This window comes from Vulpes lagopus, chromosome 14 (genome assembly GCF_018345385.1).
Source record: "Vulpes lagopus strain Blue_001 chromosome 14, ASM1834538v1, whole genome shotgun sequence".
NCBI lineage: Eukaryota > Metazoa > Chordata > Mammalia > Carnivora > Canidae > Vulpes > Vulpes lagopus.
Window position 1 is genome coordinate 2,951,890 of NC_054837.1, and position 24,005 is coordinate 2,975,894.

General features: G+C 41.2%; 1 protein-coding gene across 5 annotated transcripts in view; it reads left to right on the top strand.

The window, feature by feature from the left end:
* PCDH15 (protocadherin related 15) overlaps window positions 1–24,005 on the top strand; it is a 743,522-nt gene that overhangs the window by 425,852 nt on the left and 293,665 nt on the right. For all 5 annotated transcript variants that reach the window (XM_041729528.1, XM_041729523.1, XM_041729527.1 and 2 more), the window contains 2 exons: window positions 5,428–5,621; window positions 19,407–19,539. In XM_041729528.1, the coding sequence (XP_041585462.1) occupies window positions 5,428–5,621; window positions 19,407–19,539 (327 nt within the window). The remainder of the gene's footprint in view (window positions 1–5,427; window positions 5,622–19,406; window positions 19,540–24,005) is intronic.

Sequence of the window (24,005 nt, forward strand, 5' to 3'; positions counted from 1 at the left end):
ACATGCCCTTCCCTTTGCAACGAAATGTGTGTAACCCCTATTCTTCAATCATGCACCCGTCTTTCAATGCAAGCTGGAATGTGACCCAGTGCTTGCACAACAGAGCAATATAGGTTTCTGTGTTCCTAATAATATTCCTTCTCTAATGGTAAATTCCAAAAAGAAGATGAAGGAGAAGGAGGAGAAGGAGAAGAAGGAGAAGGAGAGGAGAAGGAGAGAAGGAGAAGAAGAAAGAGAAAGAGGAAAAAGAGGAGGAGGGGGGAGAGGGGCATAAGGGAAAGAGAATAAGTGGAGCCCACTTTTTATTTACCAGCTTTAACTTACCCCCCATTCCTACCCCAGTGCCTGGCACCATTGTAGACTCTTAATAATTATGCAGAAATGAGTATTTTTCTCCAGATTATTATTTTTCCCTAAATCAAGTTTAGGAATTAAATCCGATTATCACCAAGGGATCTCAGCTGGCTTACTTCATCACTCTTGTGGAAACGACACAGAATTTCCCATACTCTTCCAAACTCATATTTGCATGTTTCCACCTGCCATCAATCTAGATTTTACTTTGCAAATTGAACATCATTTTAAAAAGAACGAAACATGAGTATTCACGTTTTTACCATGTACTAAATATCACCAAATTTACGCATCTGTCTCTATTTCTTTGTCTACCTGATTTGAGTAGTTAACATGAATAATAAAAAGATTTAGAACTTTCTAAGAAATTTATATGTTTTAAAGTGCTTTATTTATTTAGGTAATTTCTTTGCTTAAAAAACAATTGCTTTATTACAGGGAAATATATAAACTTGTTATTTATCTATGTACACATTTTTATTACTTGTTAAATAAATTACTTGTTAAATAAATTACTTGTTAAATAGCTAATTATGGTTTTTAAATGAGGGCAACTCTACCACTTCCATAGCATGATATTTAGCCATTATAATGAATAATCATACACTGAATCAAGGATGATTTGACGTTTTAATGACCACATGGCACCGCGTACCAAAAGCTCAAAGTACAAGACCCCTAGAAGAACAAATAGGCACAAAGCAAGCCAAGGAGAATCATCCATCATTACTTTTCCTATAATATTTGGGATTCCAATGTTGAAGATACATAATTTCAAATTAAGCTAGCTTTTCCTTTTTAAAAATAAAACACAGTACATTTTTGGTTCCTATATCAGAAAAGGTCAGTGGTACATTTGTATCAGGCATATTTGGAGACAGTATATTTTTTTTTAATAAATTAATTTTTATTGGTGTTCAATTTACCAACATACAGAAAAACACCCAGTGCTCATCCCGTCAAGTGCCCCCCTCAGTGCCCGTCACCCATTCACCCCCACCCCCCGCCCTCCTCCCGTTCCACCACCCCTAGTTCGTTTCCCAGAGTTAGGAGTCTTTATGTTCTGTCTCCCTTCCTGATATTTCCCACACATTTCTTCTCCCTTCCCTTATATTCCCTTTCACTATTATTTATATTCCCCAAATGAATGAGAACATACACTGTTTGTCCTTCTCCGATTGACTTACTTCACTCAGCATAATACCCTCCAGTTCCATCCACGTCGAAGCAAATGGTGGGTATTTGTCGTTTCTAATGGCTGATGGAAACAGTATCTTCAATGAGACTGTCCCCATTTCCTGGCATTGTCTTCTTCTCATGGTCCTCAGGCCTAGAAGTACCCAATGCAGGCACACAGATGAGCAAATGTTAGATAGAAACTGACCAGTCTAGCTCTCATAATTAAGAGCCACTCTTCCCTGGGGTCCGAGGAGTCACTCTGACTATATCACCTTGGACAACTTGCCAGTTCTTAAACCAGACGGTGTCCAGGCCAGACTTTCCTTGCTTTTGCTGGAACCAAGCATGGGTTGTGAAGGGGATGAGCATCTATCTCTCCAAGGAACATGAGAGGCTCTTACTAGAAGCAAAGCCCAAGATGCTGAGGAGCCAAAAACCCAACAGGTCAACATGCTTAGTCATGGTCAATTTAGCCATCATTCATATAAAAATACCACATTCACACTTGATTATTGTTTAAGTCTGATGATTCTTTCTGTATGAACTATGAATTTTATTGAATCCTTGCTTCATTTGTGATACTCCAATCTAAGGGGTTTTGTTTTGTTTTGTTTTATGATCTAGCATTCGTTACATTGGTCCTTTTATATAAAATTATGACTTTTCAATTTCTTAGACACAGGAAGGAGATTGAGGAGAGAAATAAAGCACAGCCAGACCTAGAAAGGGATGAGCAGGGACAAATCAGAATGCTGTATGCATTTATTCAATTTTATTTTTATTTATTGTGGGAGTGAGGAGTGGCCCAGGATGTCTGCAACAGGTGTATATGGGACTAGTGAGAGGAAGGAATTGTGGGAGGGTAAGGTTAAACTCCTCAGCTTTGGGGCCTTTCACAGGGGACATTGCCATATTTCTGGATACTCAGGCAGTGTCTCCGTCCCCCTTTCAACTCTTGGATGACCAATAATTTCTTCACCATAGTTTTGTATGCACACTGGGGACTCAGGTATGTTGATATTTAGCCTATTGTGTTCTGGTTTAGTATTATGGGATTGGAAAATAGTGTCAATCTGTTAAAATCGCCTACATGGGGAGAAGAAATGTGTGGGAATGGGAGAAAAAAATTACCAGCTGTTAAAAAGTTTAGGGAAACCACTCCATGATATTGCTGGCATGGCATCCATCCTGTATGGCTAAGTGGCCCATGGGGATCTTGAACTGACACTGCTCCCTCCTGTGACCATATGCCCTAGGTAACAGAAGGCAGATTTGCAAATAAATATATGTAATCATTAAATAAATAAATAAATAAATAAATAAATACATTTGTCTAGGCAAAAATAAATAAAATAAAATAAAATAAAATAAAATAAAATAAAATAAAATAAAATCGCCTAAATGTGGAACCAATTTTTGATTTACTTGTTAAACTTTCTACCTGCCTTTGGTTTCCGTGGAGCTGGTTAGGTGGTGTTCCCCGAATCTATCAGCTCATCTGTGGTTGGCTTGGCTCTGCAGTCCGCGGACTGTTTTACTCACCTGCGGTTTGCAGTACTCTCCAGTATTTACAGCACCTCCCAAACGGGTTGCCTTTCTCAATTTCATATTATCCAGCTTATCCTCCCTTCCAATATAGTTCATGAAAATGTTAAATAAGGCCAGCCATAGTACCTACATCCCCAAAGCATGCTCCTCAAAACTTCTTAACTTGATGCATTGCCATTTATCATTAAATTCCTTTAGCCAATTTAAGTCCCAGGAAGAATGTTAATATTGAATCCAATTTGAGCTAAATTTTAATTAAGATTTCCTGAGACATTATGTTAAGTGATTTACTATAATCAAAATTGATATCTCCTCTGCTACCCCCACTCTTAATTTTCTAATTTTATCTACATGCAAAAGAGAATTGAGTTGGTCTGGTTTGACTCATTCTCCATAAATATACATCATTCATCTGTTCTGTTTCTGCAAATAGTTTCCTTCTCCTTTGCCTTTAGGAGCATATCTGTCATCCTCCTGGAAGTCCCAGAGTCATTTTAAGAAATGCATTTCCTTCTGGTGACCACATCTGTCCACCCCCAAATACCCAATCTCAACTAACTGAATGCCAATCTTTCAAATTCCCTTCTTTCCTCTCAATTATATTCATAGCTACTATTTCTATGCACATTATCATTCTAAATGCAGTTGATACTAAAAATAGAAACAGAACATGCACAGATTATCCCCCTAGGCCTGATGGTGTGTGTAAGGCACTTTGTATACATCTTATAGGGGTGGTGAGCATGAACATCTGAATGGGCCATTAATTAAAATGGCGATCTTGAAATTGAATTCAAGTTTCAAGGTATGTGCACACTTGCCTTTGACCTAAGAAGGTACACCAGAGTGTCCAGTGGTCACCCAAAGGGGTCTGTGAATGATAAAGAATGATTACTTTATAAAAGCAAAAATTAGGGGTTAGAAATACACATGAAAATGTCAATAAATAAGAAAACGTTTTTCTATAGATTTACTTATTAAAATTATCTTCTAAAAATTATTTTCTTTATCAGAAAAATATATATTATTCTTTATTAGTTGTTTTCTTCTTATGTCAAAATTTATGAGGCCACCTTTCTTCTTCCCTATCCATCACTTTTGGAATGAGGAAAACAGAAAATTCTGTGAATGTTTAGGGGCACCTGGGTGGCTCATTCAACTAAGGGTCTGATTCTTGGTTTTGCTCAGGTCAGGAGATCGAGCTCCTAGGTTCCCTGTTCAGCTGGAAGTCTGCTACTCCCTCTCCTACCCCTTTCCCTGCTTGTGCTCTGCTCTATCTCTCTCTTATAAGTAAAATCTTAAAAGAAAAAAGAAAAAGAAAAGAAAATTCTGTGGATGTCTGTAAAATACATGTTGTAAAATTTCCCACTAGAATCTTTTTTGCTCCATCAGCCCCATAAATTTCTATTTATCAGCAAGTCAAGGAGCCTTATTTAACACACTAAATAAGTCTTACCTTATTTTGCTTTGTTGAATTAATAATGGTCATTCCATTTTCACACATAATGACCCAAAGAGAGTCGTAACTAAAGTTGCCTTCAAAATGACTATAAACACCTGCAAATTAGCCTTAGCAATGATCATGTGGGGTTACTGCAGGGCATCTGAATTCATTCCATTTTCTCAAAAAAAAAAAAAGAAAGAAAGAAAAGAAAAGAAAAGAAAAAACTTTCTTGGGCTAGACAGTCTAGTTTTTTAATAAGTTATTCTACAACTGGAGGTGCATTTCTTTGGTTTTGGAAAGAGGATACCCTCGGCCTTTTCCATCTTCCTAAAGAGAAGTGTGACTGAGAAGGATGACAGGGCGCAAGAGGTGAGGTCTCTGAGAGGGGGAAGGAAAACATTAGGGACCTAAAGAGCCAGAGCAGGAGGGAGGGTGCCCCTAAGAAAGACCAACCTCACCCACTGGGTTTCCTGCCTCTGGGCAGTAATATGTGCTTGTGTGTCCAGAACAGGGGCTAAGGTGGAGGGAAAAATTAACTTTCCCAGAGTGATACTAGATTTGCTGTCGGAGCTTTCCGCTTCTTCCCTGTGGTCCATTGAAATAAGGCCAGTCTTCAGGACCCAAACTTTTTATCTCTTTCCTAAGAAAGAGGGTGGAATGACCCTTCCTGCTGGGATTGCTTCTGAATCAGCGCCCAAGCCAGGCTTTGGGCCGCAGCAGGTGGGCCAGGAGATGCCTGCTGCCCTTCCGTCGGGACAGACGGCCTCGGCTGGACAGCTGACACATCTCCAAACAGGCATGCGTCTGTACGTTTATCTAAGGGCTTATCGCAGTCGGTCTAGACCTGTAACCGAGGTCTCTGGGTATCCCGTGTACACTGACGTGCGCGGCTTCTGTTCCAGCTCACGGCCGTGGACGCGGACGAGGGGCCCAACGGGGAGATCACGTACGACATCCTGGTGGGCGCCCAGGGCGACTTCGCCATCAACCGCACCAGCGGGCTCATCACCGTGGCCCCGGGGCGGGCGCTCACCGTCGGCCGCACCTACGCGCTCACCGTCCAGGCCGCGGATAACGCGCCTCCCGCCGAGAGGAGGTAACTCACCTGCAGCCCCCCGGGGCTCCCCGGCACCCCCCAGGGTCCCCGGCACCCCCCGGGGATACCCCGCACACACACACCCCCGAGGCTCCCCCGCACCTCCCCCGGGGCTCCCCTGCACACCCCCGTGGGGCTCCCCTGCACACCCCCGTGGGGCTCCCCTGCACCTCCCCCTCCCGGGGCTCCCCTGCACAACCCCCGTGGGGCTCCCCCGCACCTCCCCCCCGGGGCTCCCCTGCACCTGCCCCCCGGGCCTCCCCTGCACCCCCCAGCGTCCCCGGCACCCCCCGGGGATACCCCGCGCACACACACACCCCCGAGGCTCCCCCGCACCTCCCCCCGGGGCTCCCCTGCACCCCCTCAGGGCCCCTGGCACCCCCCCGGGGATACCCCGCACACCCCCCATGTGGCTTCCCTGCACCTCCCCCCCGGGGCTCCCCTGCACACCCCCAGTGGGGCTCCCCTGCACCTCCCCCTCCCGGGGCTCCCCTGCACAACCCCCGTGGGGCTCCCCCGCACCTCCCACCCGGGGTTGCCCCGCACCTCCCCCCGGGCCTCCCCTGCACCCCTCAGGGCCCCCGGCACCCCCCGGGGATTACCCCGCACACACACCCCCCCGAGGCTCCCCCGCACCCCCCGGGACTCCCCCGCACCTCCCCCCGGGGCTCCCCTGCACCCCCTCAGGGCCCCTGGCACCCCCCCGGGGATACCCCGCACACCCCCTATGGGGCTCCCCTGCACCCCCCCCGTGGGGTCCCCTGCACCTCCCCCCCCGGGGCTCCCCTGCACACCCCCCGTGGGGTCCCCTGCACCTCCCCCCCTCAGGGCTCCTAGTGAGAAAAAAAAAAAACAAACACACTATCCATGGACTTTTAACTGCAGTTTAACTGACAAGAAATAAATAACACTGAACAAGGGTCATTTTGAATATGTGCTAATGTATGGCCCCAGTAAATGCTCACTTAGCAGAGGGCAAACTCAACTGTAGGTCGCAGTGGTACCTGCCAAATGGTCTTCCGTGGGGCTCCTGACAATTTCCTCTTCCAACTGTCAAGCCTGAGAGTGGGTGATCCTACACTCTCCCCAGCTGTGTGCCATATCAATCGTGGATTTTTGCCAATCTGATAAGTAGAAAAATAACATCTATTTTTTATCCATTTGCCTAAGAGTAAGTTTGATCAGTTCGCCTATGAGCTGATTCTGTTACTTTTCCTATAAAGCCTGGTTCCTAATCTCTGCCCGTCTTTCTATTGATACATCAAGCCCAGGCCACAGGTATTTTATATTTGCTGTGAGTGATTTTATAGATCCATGCTGTAGGTTTAGATATTTGTTGTATTTAGGATGTATCCTAGGTTACAGGAGGAAGTATCATCCATCAGCAATACTTTTTTTTAGGCTACTCTGCCATTTTTCCCACACAATCTGCTAGATAGTTCATCCTTTTCTCATTGATTTGAGATGTTACGTGAATTATATCATACATTTTCTCGTTTCTTTGAGTTTGATTTGAGACTTTCCCTCCTATCCCATTAACTCACCCAGCTTTTCATGAGCTGTTGTCACACATTTAGTTGTTAATGTTTTAAACTGTCTTCATAATATGGTGATGCTAACCTACCTCAACGCTCTTTTCCCTTAAAGTGTCCTGGTTACTCTTTCAGTTCATTTTTTGGATTATACGTAAGCTAGCACAGTGGGGTCTTTTTAACCATATTTTTATTAGGAACACATTAAATTCATAATTTAATTACTTAGGCTTAAATTATATGCTTTTGATGTTGACTCTATGTGAGATCTTTCTGTTTCTTTATTTGCCCATTCTTTCTTATGTGTCCTGCAAGAGTTTTTATTTTTTAAAACATTCCTTTATACGAGTCCTGTGCATTTCTTTGTTGGTCTGTTTTTGTGACTTTTGTTGTTACTGTCCATAGACTCTTTTCTCTTTATTCTTCTGTCCGGTTGTTATTTTAAATATGAAAGCTATTATTATTAATCTCAACCCACTTTCTTCTTTAATTATTTTATTATCTTTTTAGTTTTCCCCTCAATTCTTCGGTGTTATCCGGAATTATATTTTATAAATAGTGAAAATTTTGTTATTTTTCTTTCCATTTTCTTTCCTTTAATTTCATTGGCTAATTATTTCAATAAAAACACTTGTCTTTTTTTAAGATTCTTTTGTATGTATGTATTTATTTATTTGAGAGAAAGAGGGAGAGCACATGTATTGGGAGAGGAGCAGAGAGAGAAGGACAATCTCAAGCAGATTTGCTGCTGAGCATGGAGCCTGAAATGGGGCTCCATCCCCTGACCCTGAGATCATGACCTGAGCTGACAGCAAGAGTCAGCCACTTAACTGCCTGAGCCACCCAGGTGTCCTGCTTGCCTTGTTTTTAACTCAAGTGGGAATGTCTCCCAGATTTCCCTATTATATCGATTTATGTTTTTTAAAAGAATTTTTAAAATTATGGTAAGAAAGTGTTTATTCCAATTTTATTGGCATTTTAAAATAAGACAATAGTGTCCATCACGTTATGAAGACAGTAATGACTTTCCTTCTTGAGCTAATCATATGATGATTGATCTTGATCTTGATCGGTTCCTAAATCAATCTATTTTGTATTTTTGGTGTGAATGCCACTAGGCTGTGATGTTTTATTCTTGAATTAAACTGCTAGATTATGTTTGCTCCTTTATTTTGTGAAATTAGTCTGTTCTTCTCTTTTTGAGAGATTTTTATGAAGATGCCATACAGATTTTCTGACACCTCATAAAAGAAATAAAAACCACAAAACAATGCAAGAAACAATTAACAATTGTAATAACAAGTATGAATGAGTACTAAACATCTTGAAAATCAATAAATAAATCCAAATTTTGTTCTTTGAAAAAATAGATAAAAGTTAAAAGCATAAACCACTTTATTTAATAAAAAAGGAGGCGGCACCTGGGTAGCTCAGTTGATTCAGCATCTGGCTCTTGGTTTCAGGTCATAAGATTGAGCCCCATGTTGGGCTCTGCTTGAGATTCTCTTTCCCTCTCCCTCTGCCCCTCCCTGCCCTCTCTAAGATAAATAAATACATCTTTTCTTTAAAAAGGCAGAAAGTACAACAATAAATTCTCAGGAGGAAATACTACAGAAACAGGAAATGAAAAGAATCGTAACAGACAACTTGACCTTAATATATGCAAACTTTGAAAGTTTCAACTTAATATATGCAAAATCTGAAAACATGAGTGAAATGGATAATTTTTCTAGAAAATACAGCTTATCAAAACTGATCCCAAAGAGTAAGAAATTTTAAAGAGATCAACCTTATAGAGCCATGCCCCAAAACTACACCAGGGCCAGGCAATTTGACAGGAGGACTGTAACCCAACCGGGGAGAGGGGGAGGGGGTCATTCCCTGTTTAGCCATCGCCTAGAGTGCACGCTCCTACACCCACACCACACTCCACCTCTCTCTTACCTTAGGTTGTGGAGATGTGGTAGGAGGACTTCCTGCTCCCCAGGGATATCAGTGGACTGTCCCTCCTCCTCCCTCATGTTCTCCTGTTGATTCTCATGCTGTCTATATTTCCTCCTTTCTTCCCCCTGTACAGATGGCGGGCCCCTTTCCCATTATCTCCTCTTCTAACCTAACCTATTAACTCATCTCCCACTGTCCTTACAGACCAGCAGGTCCCTCCAGAGCGATTTGGTTCCAGACGACCCTACATTCACTTCAGTGGCACCTGTGCCACTCGGTGTCTTATGGCCAGTCCCACAGCTCCTCTGGCCAGACAGTCCTGGAGCCACTCTCAGTGCCTCCCTTTCTCTCAAACTCCAAGTACAATCTTGATCAACGCGTCTAAGCTCTGACCTAAAAGCACATACAGAAACCGATGATTCCCTTCTCTTGTTATTGACATCCCAATTCACGCCACGCTTCTCTGTGGTCCCAGCTGTTGAAAACTCTTCTTAAAAACTTCTGCCCTCCAGTCCCTTCTCTGTACAGGGGCCTGAGAAATTTTGGTAACATAGGAAACACCCTTACTTTTTGCTCCTGGGGTTTCACATATGACTTGATGTGAAAGACAAACTCATGGGGCAACTGGATGGCCCCATTGGTTGGGCATTGCCTTTAGTTCTAGTCATGATCCCAGGGTGCTGAGACTGGGTCCTGCAGCGGGCTCCCTGCTCAGTGGGGAGTCGGCTTCTCCCTCTCCTCCCTGCTTGTACTGTCTCAGTCACTATCTCTGTCTCTCTCTCTCTGTTTCTCTCTCTCTCAAATAAATACAATCTTAAAAAAATAAAGATATAATCACTGAAAAGGCCAGTGGAGCCCAGCACAGTTCACCTGCTGCCACCAGTCACAGGACACTCCCTAGTGTCACCTCTTCCTAGTAACATCATCTCCTGCTGCACCCTGCTTCTCTTACTCCACTCCAGCCCTCACACCACGTCCTCTCATCCCTGAGGCTGGCAGCTACCTTCGACCTACAACCTTGACCTTGCCTTCTCAGCCCAGATCACTTCTCTTTCCATTTGTCCATGGATTCCTGTCCTTCTGGCCCCAACCCAACTATCATTTTGTGAAGTCTTTTCAGACAGAGTTTTTGCAGCTGCAACAGCCTTTCCATCCTTCTATGGCACTGCACTTACCACCATGAGCTATTATGTACCTTCATTTAGGGTATGACGTTTATTGTCTGCCTTGAGTCTTCCCCACTGGAATTTTGGTTCACAAGGGCAAGAATAGTTGTGGTCCAGGTGTCTCTTGTGTCTGCAGAAGCTCAACAATTCCTGGAATGCCCTAGGTTCTTAAGAAAAATCGTCTATTTTTGTTGTTTTCCTAAGTTCATAAGAATGTCTTTTTCTTTTCTGTTTTTTAAACAAATGAATCAGGAAATGAGACAGTGTAATATAAAACTCAAATAACTCTAAAGAGCCCCTGAAACAAGAAGGCAGATTTGAAATTGTTCTTCCTTCTTTCGTAGTACACACGAATCCTGTCTAATGTTGTCACTAATAAGTTTTTAAAAAAGAAGCCTGGGGATCCCTGGGTGGCTCAGCAGTTTAGCGCCTGCCTTTGGTCCAGGGTGTGACCCCGGGGTCCTGGGATCAAGTCTCACGTCAAGTTCTCCCTCTGTGTCTCTGCCTCTCTCTCTCTCATGAATAAATAAATAAAATCTTTAGAAAAAAGATGCCTATGATAATAAAAGTTTCTATTCAGTCGAACCAATCCTTTATTACACAACCACCACTTACTGTGACATGGAAATACAAAGATAAACACAGTATCATCATGTGCAGGCCAAAAAAAAAATTGCAGTAAAGGGTTTAAAGTAGGACTATAAATAATTAAATTCAGTTCAGCATGGTAGATGTGTGATTGAGCCAATTTCTCTGCTTTCTGGGGCATTGAGGAGGGCACTTGTTATAATGAGGGAGTACTTAGAAGGCCTCCCAAGCAGATGAGTTCCAGAGAATGAGTAAAGGTTGACCAGCTAAAAAAAAAAAAAAATATGTCACATTATTTGCACAGCCTGAGAGGTCTGAAAGAGCTTGGTCATTACGGGTAATTACCAGCCTAGTCAGTGTTACCAGTGCGTAAACTCATTCTAGCAGGGGCAGAAAGGTAAAGGGTCATTTCATGGAAAATTTAATTTGTTTCTTTAAGAAGTTTGGACTTATTATCCAGTCTGTAGACGGTATTTGTGAAGGACTTTACAGTGAATGAGATGAGTTTGGTTTCTAGGAAATCCCTCTGGTGTCCCTTTGGGAGATGGATTTGAGGGGCCAAAGCTGGAGGCAGAGAAGTGATGTAGGAATCCCCCACTGGAAAAATCCAGGGGCTAATTGCTTGATCCGGGCATGTTGGAAAGTGGAGTGATGGAATCATCAGAAAAAAAAATAACGTGACAAGGTAGTGATATCAAGTTGGTGTGTGCCATTTGGGTGAAGTAGGTGAGCTGAATTTTGGACACATTTTGTTGGATTTGGCAATTGTTCATATAAACCAGAATCAAATCAATGTATATGGTTGCACATCAGAAAATAGTTAAGGTCCGTTCCTTGAGAAGAAATGTGGAATACTTTTATACATTGGCCTAGAGTCAAAGTTTGAATGGATTTAAAGAATAACCTTATTCATAATGGGTTATTCTGAAGGGGAGTTAAAGATGGTTGATACTATTTAATGAGCATGCATAGACATCATGCAAGCTACTCTCTATATGTAATTTCTTTTTAAAAAAAGATTTTATTTATTCATGAGAGACACACACACAGAGAGAGAGAGAGAGAGAGAGAGAGGCAGAGATGCAGGCAGAGGGAGAAGCAGGCTCCATGCAGGGAGCCTGACGCAGGACTCGATCCCGGGTCTCCCGGATCATGTCCTGAGCTGAAGGCGGTGCTAAACCACTGAGCCACCCGGGCTGCCCTCTATACATAATTTCTAATCTGACATCACTGTGACTTTTGCATTACTCTATTTTTGCAGACTAGAAACTGAGGCTGAAAGAGTTAATTGACTTGGGTAATGGCCCCTTGCATACTCCCATCCACCTTGTAAACAAGTTGTAGAACCTTCATCTGGACTAGGACTATTGGATTCTAAGATTTCATCATCCACTCTGTTCTATAACCATGACGTTTTGTCATGACTATTCTAGATTTAAAAAAAAAGAAAGAAAGAAAAAACAAACAAATAAAAAAAAAACAAAACAAAAAACCCTACAATTGCTTAATATCAGTACTAATAATGGTAATTTTAAGAAATAAAATTTGTTTTTACCATTTAAACTCTTATTAAAGTCCCTTAATACCCAGCAGTTTATTTTATGACTTTATTTTCATTGAGGATAGCCCTATGCTTTTTAGATCCGGTAATCTATATATACTTGTATGTTATGATTGATGACTTTTTAACCATTTTATGATATAATGAGTGAGATTTTATAATCTCCTTCTTACTCAGTTCCTATTTGCAAGTCATATCACTGATTTTTCTGGATAAGCTGCTGCTTACAGTAATCAGTGCTGTACGAGGATTTCACTTAAGTAAAATCGTATTCCACTCCAGCAAACAAAATGCCATCTTCAGAATCTGAATCACAGGTCTTTGCAGTGACACTAAGTATTTAGTTGACCTGGCTTCATTGTCTTCCTTATAGACAATGGTTTGGGCACTGAGAGATCACCTTATAATGTTTGGTCAAATATCAAGTGGGACCTACAGAGAGGACAATCTGGATACATCCTTTCTCCCTGCTGGGATAATGTCACATTCCCTGTAGGATAGTGACATTTGCTATTTTCTGGAGGAAAATTAAGCCTTCACATTGACTTGATGAATGAACCGAAGAGTCATGCTGTTTTGCTTTCACTATTTCCTTTGAAAGGAAGAGGCTATTTGAAAATTATCAGCATGAAAGTGCAGACCATGATATATTTTACAAATTGACCCAGCCAGCAATGTGTGAACCTACTTACATCATAACACAAAAAGCAATGGAAATTTTCCATTTTATCCTTTTTTTCAGATTGGAAATTTTAATTCATAAGTTAAAATCACAAAATAAAGCCTTTATGAATTAACTGTTTATATATTTGTTATTCTTATTAAGTAAAATTGCTAGAGAGTCAGCGGAGAGAGTCTGTAATCACTGTTCTGTTTTGTTGTAGTCTCTCATGAGTATAAGAGGACGGATAAAAACCAAAAGATTTTTTTTTTAAGTAACTGCATTCTCAGATAGTATTTAGTCCAGTCAACTGGTGAATGTAAATCTTCTTATACTTATTGAATTGAATTAGATCAAATTAATATTTATTATTTTAATATGAACAAAGTACAACTATTAGTTATTTATAAAGACGGAGAATGAGGGACAGCCCTGTCCCCAAATATCTCATAATATGAGTATGATAAAATAATTGGTGCATGGCATGGCATACATTTTTTGATTCCCAATATTTTTTTCATAGAATCCAAGGTTCTATCTAACCAATACAAGGTTAAATAGTCCATTCTCCAATAAAACTATGCTAATCACTAATTTTATTATTTTAAATAACTTTATATGATATATTTAACATTAATAAAAGAAAATGGAAGTACTCCTTTTCATAAAAATTTACTGAGTTCTCACAATTTTTAGCCTCTTGGGGAAGCCCTGGAAATACAAGACCGGTAGGCTGAGATTTGTGCCCTCAGAGTATTCACATGGAGGTGAGGAACAGGTAAGACTCCACATGCCGTAGTAGGTGATTACCATAAAGGTTAACTTTGCAGGGATGATAGTGGGATATCCAAAAAGAGGGAGTAATAAAAGGAAAGACTGAGACACTTGATGAAGAATGGTGCGTTGTGAGAACATGCATTACTTGGCACATTTGAGCCTATCGCTAACCAGCTCGAAGTCTCTCAACCAGTCCCCACTATTGTCAAGATGAAGCTTAGGTCAGTAAGTATAGTGCATAAGTCCCTGCCTGGCCTGGACTCTTGTCTACCTCTCAGGTCTTAACTCCTACCATTTCCCTGTTTTCACTCTTCTTTTTAGTGCTACAAAACTTAGAGTTTTCCTGTTTATTGCCCTGTGAATTTGCACATGTGGTTTCCCCTGTGTGGATTGTCCTCTTGCCTTTAAGCCTAAATACATCTTTGCATCTTAAAACTCTGTCCCTGTAACTTCCCCTGAGAGTTTTTAAATGTGAAATCTTTCCTCCTCTAGATACCTATAGGCAAAAATAGGAAAATAGAAACTGGGAACATTGGACTGTAAATATAGCCTTTCTAGCACAGTGTTGATGGGAGACAAAGGAAAAGGAAGGCACAGGTGAAACAAATGAATACCAGTAGCATAGGTGGACACATCAAAAAATATTACAACACAGATTGTACGGTCAACACCCCAGAACATCATCTCATTACCACTGAGTGCTATCACCATATCAAAATGAACGGACTTTATATCTTTGGAGATACTTCTGCAAGGTTAAAGCCTCATAACTCTGTCTTGCCAACCTCTTCTTTATTCAAATTCTATTTTGGTCTTACAAAAAAAAAAATATCCAAGAAGTCTCATTCATGGTAAAATCAAAATTAATTGTGGTATCATACTGTAAGCCCATGATTGATTTGAAATAATTTGTGATTTCTTATGAGATAACATCCGTCATTAAGAAGTTTTGTACCAGAATGTCTTCTACTCACACACAGAAACACACACACATCATATAAGTCAAAAATCTCCAATTTGCTTCCCAAATGTGTTCCTATAGAATGGGGGGAGGAAGCGTGGGCTGATCTTAAATTTAGAAGCCTGGCCTTTTGGCTTATCTGCAGTTCCTAATTAACTTTTTAACCTTGATTCAGTCACTTAATCTTTCTGATTTTTTAATCCTCTTTTGTAAAACAAGTCAAATTAGATCGTTTCTTGGGTCTTCTAAAAGCATAAGATTACACGAGAAAACACATCAACCCTTGTGTTCTACTTTGACCTTCATTACCAAATGAGAAAGAGAAAGCTTTATGATTTTCATTTTTTTTAGAAATAGAGATTTATCTACATCACACCAGCTATATTACAAAATAAAATTCGTATTATATAACTTCGATTTTTTTTACATTTAAGACTAGCTATAAAATGTTAATACAAAATGTTCACATAAAATGATATCATTTATCTAGTGACCGTCCTGTTTTATTATGTGCTTAACTGATGCTGTTGAATTACTAGTATTTATTACAACCTTAATGGTATCATTTTATTGTGAATACTATTGGTATTTAGCTTCAGAAAAGCTTACTCTGACACCATGCTGACTTCAGGGAGAAAAAGGAGATCTCATTTTATTTTATTTTATTTTTGGTATATTTTTTATTGGAGTTCGATTTGCCAACGTATAGTATAACACCCAGTGCTCATCCCATCAAGTGCCCCTCTCGGTGCCTGTCACCCAGGCACCCCTTCCACCCCGCCCAACTCCCTTCCACTACCCTCTTTTTATTTCCCAGAGTTAGGAGTCTCTCATGCTTTTAAAAGGCAGTCAGCCTCAGGAAGGCAGGTCCTTATTTCAACCCATTGTAGGAAGTGCCAGGAAGTTGAAGATGAAAAATGCTAGATCTTGAAACATGTTTTTCTCAAACAACTCCGAGATCAAGGTGGGAGTGGGGGGGGCCACAAACACGTGTAATTAGCAACTTCAGCATTTGAATTTCTGTGGAAAGGAGCAGAGGAAAGGAGGATATAAGGTTGCAGGAAGGAGAAGCTGGTGTCGGACCATGGGAAGTTCTGTGTGTCCTTGCCTAGGGGTAGAGGTTCTCTGTTTGTCTTGCTTTGTTTTTTGTTTTTTTGTTTTGTTTTGTTTTGTTTTGTTTTGTTTTGTTTTGTTTTGTTTCTGTCTTGCATTTTAAAGTTGTCTCCTCTGCAGCAGATACACCAGGCTCTTTGGGTGTAGAGGTCTTTTGTGCGGTACCGTGAGTGTAAGTAGTTTAGTCCTCTTGTGGGAAAACAGCCAAAGGGGGAAGAATGAGGAAGCACACAGAGTACAATCAGCTTAGTGTGAACCAGACTTTCATGAGTGGGAGGAGCTTCATGTTCTGGTGAAGACATCAGAAAGTCCTCCAGACCAGTAGGCAGAAACGGTAAAAAATGTCAAAAGCAAGAAAGGCCTAACTTTTTGAAAGATAAGTTTGACTATGGAGGTGAAGTGTGTTCTAGGTCAAATAAAAATGTTCATCAGTGAGGGAATCTCTTACCCCCAGGGTCACTGAGGTGAGCATTAGGTTGATTTACAGAGGAACCCCCCAGGCTGCTCACTTAAAAAGCAGGTGAGTCCACATGTTTTCTTGCCAAGAGCTTCCGGGGGCAGTGGTCTTCAAACCCAAGTGCATGTCAGGATATTGTCCATCCAGAGCAAATGTAGACTCTTCTGTCCCACAGTAGAAGATTCTGACCTAATATGTCCTAACCTGGACACTACCACACCCCACTTGGGGTGGGGGGGTGACCGGGGTATCATGCCCATATGTATTTAGCCTAGAAAAGTGAAAAGATGCAATTAAAATGTTTAAAATATTATAAGGAAAATTAATAAGGTATATGTAAGCTTATTTACCCCCATTCCACAGGAAAAAAAAAAAAAAAAGACTCCTTATGTTGAAGTTATCAATAATAATGGATAAATGTTGGGCAGCCCGGGTGGCTCAGCAGTTTACCGCCACCTTCAGCCCAGGGCCTGATCCTTGGGACCCGGGATCGAGTCCTGCGTCAGGCTCCCTGCATGGAGCCTGCTTCTCCCTCTGCCTGTGTCTCTGCCTCTCTGTCTCTTTCTGTGTCTCCCATGAATAAATAAATAAAATCTTAAAAAAATTAATAGATAAATGTTTTTATATATGCATACATAGGCATATATTACACAATACACATACGTACACATGCGCACGCACACATATATGTAATCTTATCTAACCCTTAGGCTAACCTGGATGTTAGTATCATCTTCATTGTTTATATGGCAGTGGTAAAACTGAAATAATTTGTCCGGGATCACACAGTGGTAGCATCCACATTCTAACTTGGAATGTGTGGTTACAGGCCTGTGTTGAATAACATCACTCAGCCAGGGTCATTACCAATATGGCAGAGGGTAGATATTGTAAGGTTTATTGTGCACAGATAATGTGCTGGCCAGAAAAAGGAACAGATTTATAAAATGTTTAAATGACTTGATGAATAACGGGAGCTAAAAGAAGTCAGGGTCATGAGGGTAGTATCAGGGCGAGTATGTATCTCAAGGACACTGTTGAAGCGAGGTCATTGGCTGGGATATAACAGATCCACTTCAAACAGAAGCTCCTGCATTCCCACAAGAGGACAGTGGGGCTCTGGAATGCACATTAAATTCGGTAACGTGGATATTTTTCTTCACACCGTGTTTTCTTTTGCATATAATCCTGAGATTAATACCTACAAGTATATAAGTAACATTTCATCAACCATTTTAACCTACCATAAACATCTTACTCTTCAAGTCTCAGTTGTAATATATATATTTTTTTCTTTGAAAAGAAAAACGATTACAATTTGATTGATTTTATCGATTAATTTTAACAGTACAGTGATAAATCCAGAGGCCAGAATAAATGCAGATACATTGGCTGATTCTAAAGGATTAAAAAGTAAAGACTTTAACTTAAAATGAGATTATTTTGGAACAACATTGTGATAAATATTAAGTATGATTTTTAAGTCACTGCGGCTTTTTTGAGGTGCTTATATTCTGTAGGTATCTTATCTACTGAGGGCATGTCCAGGAAGAATTTGGACTTAGGCATTTTAATGGAAGCAATTAATAAAAAGAACTTTGGGCTTTTTTTTTTTTCTTTTTTTGAGAGAGAGAGACAGACAGACAGACAGAGTGAGCAGGTGAGCTGGTGAGGAGGGGCAGAGGGAGAAGGAGAGAATCTGAAATGGGCTCTATGTTCAGGCAAAGCCTAACTCGGGCTCGACCTCAGGATCTTGAGATCATGATCTGAGACGTAATCAAGAGTTGGATGCTTAATCCACTGAGCCACCCAGGTTCCCCAAGAGAACTTTGGGCTACTGTAAGAAAATTCTAGGGGCACTAGGGTGGAACATCCTCCTTCGGCTCAGGTCGTGATCCCAGGGCCCTGGAATCGAGTTCTGTGTCAGGCTCCCCACAGGGATCCTGCTTCTCCCTCTGACTATGTGTCTGCTTCTCCGTGTTTTACATGAATAAATAAAATATTTTAAAAAAAGAAAAAAAGAAAATTCTAGACCCCAAGTAAAAATGACAACAAATGTGTTTTTTAGTAAACAGGGGTGATTTTGTTAAAATAAGTTCAAAGCATACAGCTTAGGCAGTGGCTGTGTGTTCTCCAAGACGGAAGGCTGACTCCATAGTCAAACGGTAGTGGTGGCATCTTCTTCCATCTTTCTCATTACTGTAATTTTAGCTAGTGTTGCTTCTCCATAAAGCTTGAATGTCTTACTTCTTTAGCTTTTGTGGAACAAAGGAATTTCAGAGTTCAGAGATACCAAAAAAGTTGATTATGTTAGTGCTAGTATTTTTGTCTTTATAGTTACAGAAGCACCTCTTTTCCTTCAAAAAAAAAAAAAAAAAATCCCTGCCAATGTAAGGCTTTAAGTAAATCTAATTTCTAGCTTTTCATAGTATATTTGTCAAACAAGACTTAAAAACACCTTTAGTTTTGTTTGCAAATATTTTATACAATGATTACTTTATGGGCCTGACTCTTGACGTGCATTTACAAGAACCCATTGATGTCAGCAAGAAAACTAATAAAACACAGCCCGTACTTTGTTTTGTGTGTTATTTTAATCAATACTCCCTCTGCTGGTTTAATAGGAAGAGAGCCCCAAGGACAGCTCCGGATTTTACCGGATATTTATAGAATGCTTTTTGCTATTAGAAAGACATTAAAAAGTAAAGTCAGGAGTCAAGGCTCCTGTTAATTTATTAGCTGTATTTGTACAGCTATTCCTTTTTAATTTGCCCTATTAATCTAAGTAGGAAAAGTCGGTACCCTGAGGCATTTCTCTTTCTTTTTACTAAGATAATTTCATAGAAACATGATGTTTTGGTGGTAGCTTTTATTTTGCCATCCTTTCATTTTCAATTATTTTATTGTTTTCTCTAAAAATTCAAAATGTCCTCCACTGGAAGCCCAACGACGGAATGCGGACTGCAGTCTGTCATTAAAGGTGATGTAGATTTTTACCGGCCTGTTCTGTCGTCTCTCTCTGCAGGCACTCCATCTGCACCGTGTACATTGAAGTGCTTCCTCCCAATAATCAAAGCCCTCCTCGCTTCCCACAGTTGATGTACAGCCTTGAAATCAGCGAAGCCATGAGGATTGGTGCTGTCTTATTAAATCTACAGGTATGCTTCTTAGTATATACCTGCAGCTCTAGGTGGACAGCCTTGAAGGCTGATGGGTCTGTATTTGTGCATGGGGACATGTTGGGGGGGGCGGTTCGCACATCTGCTTGCACCCTAGTGAAGGAAATTTCCATTTGGAATGGAAAATGGGGTAATATGGATGGAGGGTTTCCTCAGCTAATCTATTCTATTGATTGCCACAACGGAAGGACTAACATTATCTGGCGGGGATTAGCTGCAATCATTACAAGAGCAAATGAAGGGATTCGAAATACGCACTTGAATATTTTGTGCTTTGCACCCAAAGAGTCTGCAGCTGACTATTATTTTCTGTCTCAGATTCCTTTGCCCAGCAGGATTTACTTTTGCTGCAGTGCTGTATAGAGAAAATAGCTATGGGTTCAGGGACTGACGGTAGGCATCCTAATTCTGAGGCAGACAACTTCATTCTGTGGCTGTGGGCAAATCTTGTAATTGCTGGGCCTCCTTTATTCATTTAGGTGAAGGGAGGACGTTTAGCTGATATTTCCGTTTGCAGCTCCAGTTTCATGGGCATGTGAGTTACTTGCAGGATGGTTGCTTGGTTTTCACTGTTTACATATTCCTGGATAAAGCACATTTGGCCAGAAAAGGCCGCATCTTCAACTGAATCTACAAATCGGCCTACGTGTGGCGTCGGTAACTGCCCCTTGCTGTAAACATCATGACACAATACATCACTTGACCTGTGGATGTCTAGAGGACAGGGAACTCCCCTTCTGTTGGCGTTGTTACACGGGAATGGCTGAGCCTCCTGACGAGAGTTCTGGAAGCTCGCCTTGACGGTTAGGAGAGATGTTGATGTGAGGCTCCAGAGAAATGCCAGCATCGATCTTTACCACCAAATGAGGTGACACGGGCATAGTTACATCTTGATCACCTCTCGTTTGGAGGCAGACACCCTCTTCCTGAAAGCCTGATGAGGTACATTACGAGTGGAGATTGCATCGAATGTTTGAATTGGAAAGGATGTAAATGTAATGAGACACATCAGACTTATTATCCACATGTGGAAAGTGAACCTCCTGAAGAGTGAATGAGGCCTAGATCAGTTGACTCAATTTTCATCATTTTCAAAACTAGCCTCATTCCCTTAAATCCCTCCTAGTCCCCGAGGTTGCCCAGAGCTTTGTCTTACATGACCTGATACTCCTCTGTGCTCTGCTCTACTATCCATTTTGTGGCGTTTCCCATATAGCTATAGACTTTGTTTCTGTTGTTCATTTACCGTTAAAACATGTGGGGAACAAAATTATGTAAAGGTAGACATATTAGCAACAAGGAAATGTGGAGTTTTTTAATGGACAAAATAAAGGAAACCCAGAGTCTCTGAAAACCAAATATGAAGACAAGTACATTTAATGGAATAATGAAAAAAATATATATATATATAATATGGATTTATTTGTTTAAACAAGAAGAAAAAGTAAATAAATCCTAGATTAGTGAGATTCAGCCTAAGAAACTGTACGTGTTTCACATTTAAATATCTCCTCCGAATATGCCATTGTATCCTCCTCAGGACCTGCACTTTGGTTTCGGGATTTTTTTTTTCTTTTTTTAAAAAGTCAACCTCAAAAGGTTACGTAAATGATTCCATATTTACATAGCATTTTTTAATGACATTAAAGACATGAAGACAGATTAGCTGTCCCTAGTGGAGGGAGGGAATAGGGGCAGGAAGGAATTAGGTATGGCTGAAAAGGGCATTATAATGGATCCTCGTGATGATGGTAGTGTTCTGTATCTTGACTGGATCCAACGTCATATATTTGGGCTGTTATTGTTCCACAGTTTTACAAGAACTTAACACTAGAAACTAGGTTAAAGGTACACATAGATTTAACTTTCTATGAGGTAACATGGTCTTACGTACAAGATGGCCCTAGGTCTCATTTCAGGAAGGTCCATGAACCATATTATAGGAGAATAACTCTACCTGTGAGTTAAAGATGAAAAAAAAGTTGGGCTTTTTCATATCTCAAATTTCTCTACTGCAAAAGCTGAGCAAATACGTGAAATGACATTTCTATTCACCCTTTCTGCTTTTGGTAGGAGCAGAAGAAAGGGTGCCAATTGCAGTGGCAGTCTCTAGGGGAGGGAATGAGGATGTCATCATCAAGGCTTTTTCATAAACCGCCGGCCATTCACTTCTCCTCATGATCAACTGAGATTGAATTTAAACTAGTGACCTAAAAGCTAAAAAGCTTCCACCAAATTACTCTCCCAGATACTTCTAATAACAGAACGCATCAGAGATACCTCTGGCTCTGTCCTCATCCCTTTCACATGCCTCACTGCCCACTGCTGACTCACTGCTCAATTCAGAAAGACAGGATTTGTGGGGAAATATATTTTCCAAGGTAACAGCAGCCTGGCTTCAGAATGATCTGTTTTGACTGAGATCAAAGTGGTTTCTTCTCTGAAAACAATCCTTATTTCTCCTCTTCCCCTGCCCCTTAAAAGTATTTTCCTTTCATTCTTGTCTCGGAGCTGCTGTGGAGGCTGTGATTTTCCTCGGGTTATTAAGGCTGTCTTGAGTGGCTCCTGCATCCTTGGCATTCAGTGGAGCAGAATGTGACCCAGAGCTCTGCTTTCCCAAACTTCCTGTGCTGAGCAGGGTTGGCATGAGGTGGCATCTTTTTTTTTTCTTCCAGAGTTGGTCAGACCATTCTCCAAAGCATGACTGTGCATCACCCCCACTTGCCATTGAAACCTAGTAGAGGTGTGTGCCCCAATGTGCACTGGGATCATGGGATCAGGGGGACCCCTGTGCCCAGCTGTCCCCACTCTGTGCCATCATGTTCATCGTTACTCTGAAATCAACCATGCTGAGAACATTTCTGCTACAGAAATAAGCAGATGCACCAAATCAGCACCTTTCACTACACTCATAGCTACTTGTTAACCCTTCACACCACTGGATGTGAAGCCAGTTTCTTCAAAGACTTAAGTAGAATGTATTAACTTCATCAGCCTCTTCCATCTCCCCCCCCCCCATTTTGAAGATTTTATTTATTTATTCACGTGAGACAGAGAGAGAAAGAGAGAGGCAGAGACACAGGCAGAGAGAGAGGCAGGCTCCATGCAGGGAGCCCAATGTGGGATTTGATCCCGGGACTCTAGGACCATGCCCTGGGCTGAAGGCAGGTGCTAAACTACTGAGCCATCCAGGGACCCCCCCCCCCCCATTTTGAAATCCCTTTGTACTATTACCTTTCCCCTGTGCTTGTATAAAAATAATAATAGATAACATGTGTATGGTGCTTAATGGGGCACCCGCCTCTACAGATAGCTAGGTTATATTCTGCACACACCCCGACTCGGAATGTCAACAATCTGTGACTGAGAACGGTGATTTCTCACTCTGACTGTATATCTACCATGGATCAGATCCCATTCAATCCTCTATCATTTCACCCATGTCACACTGAAGGGGCAGCCTCTGTGCGGATCAGTGTTGTTCTTCTGAGAGAGTGAAAAGACAGGCACAGTAAACCACAATATGGATCTTAATGCTTCTTCCAGAAGTGACACCTGACCCTACTGCTCGTGGTTCCTCCACCAAACCCAGGCAGGCTGCTCCTGAGCTCCTCACCTCAGGGATGCGTAATCCGCCCGGGGGAGGCACACACTGACTACCTGGCTACTCTGATGTCAAGAGCTGTGAGTTCTTCGGTTCATCACTTGCCTTCCACGCTATTGCAGGCAACCATTTTGTTAAGTGAGTTTTCACTGCCAACCACGATTCCCATACTGAACACTTCCAGTAAGTTTCCTCACCAGCTTCCAGTCTCTTGAAACCACGCTATTTATTTTTTGGGTGTTTATTGGGCACATTATACTTTTAAGTGTCAAGCTGAGATCAGTTTGGATAGCTAGGTTCAAGTTGCCAAATCCCACAGTCTGTGCCATCAGAAGTCGTCAGAGACTGCACTGTGTTCAGTTTTCACTCCATAATCCAGCTGATGAAGTGGCCTCTGGCTAGGACAAGGGATCTCCTGGGGGCAATGTTTGCTGCGGGAAACACAACAGAACACAACAAAACCCAGTTCTTCGTTGTTACCCACGAGTCAGGCATGTAATAACTACCATATTTTTTTTTTTCCATTGGCCAGAGCAATTCAAATCAGCTACTCTTGAGTTAATAGGTCAAGAATGTATAATCTTCTTGTAGGCAAATAGCTCCACAGGTTACTTGGCAAAGGATGATGTGAGTGGAACAGGGATGTTTTACTTTCCCTAGAGATGAACTGCCAATGTTTTCAAAATATTGACTTCAAGCATTAAATTATATAAATATATATGCATCTCCTAACTTTCATATAAATAAAATAAATAAGTAAAAAACTTCAGCACATGTTTCCCCATTTGATTCTCATAAAAACCCAAAGCAATGGGAGCTATTATCATTGTAATTTTACAAA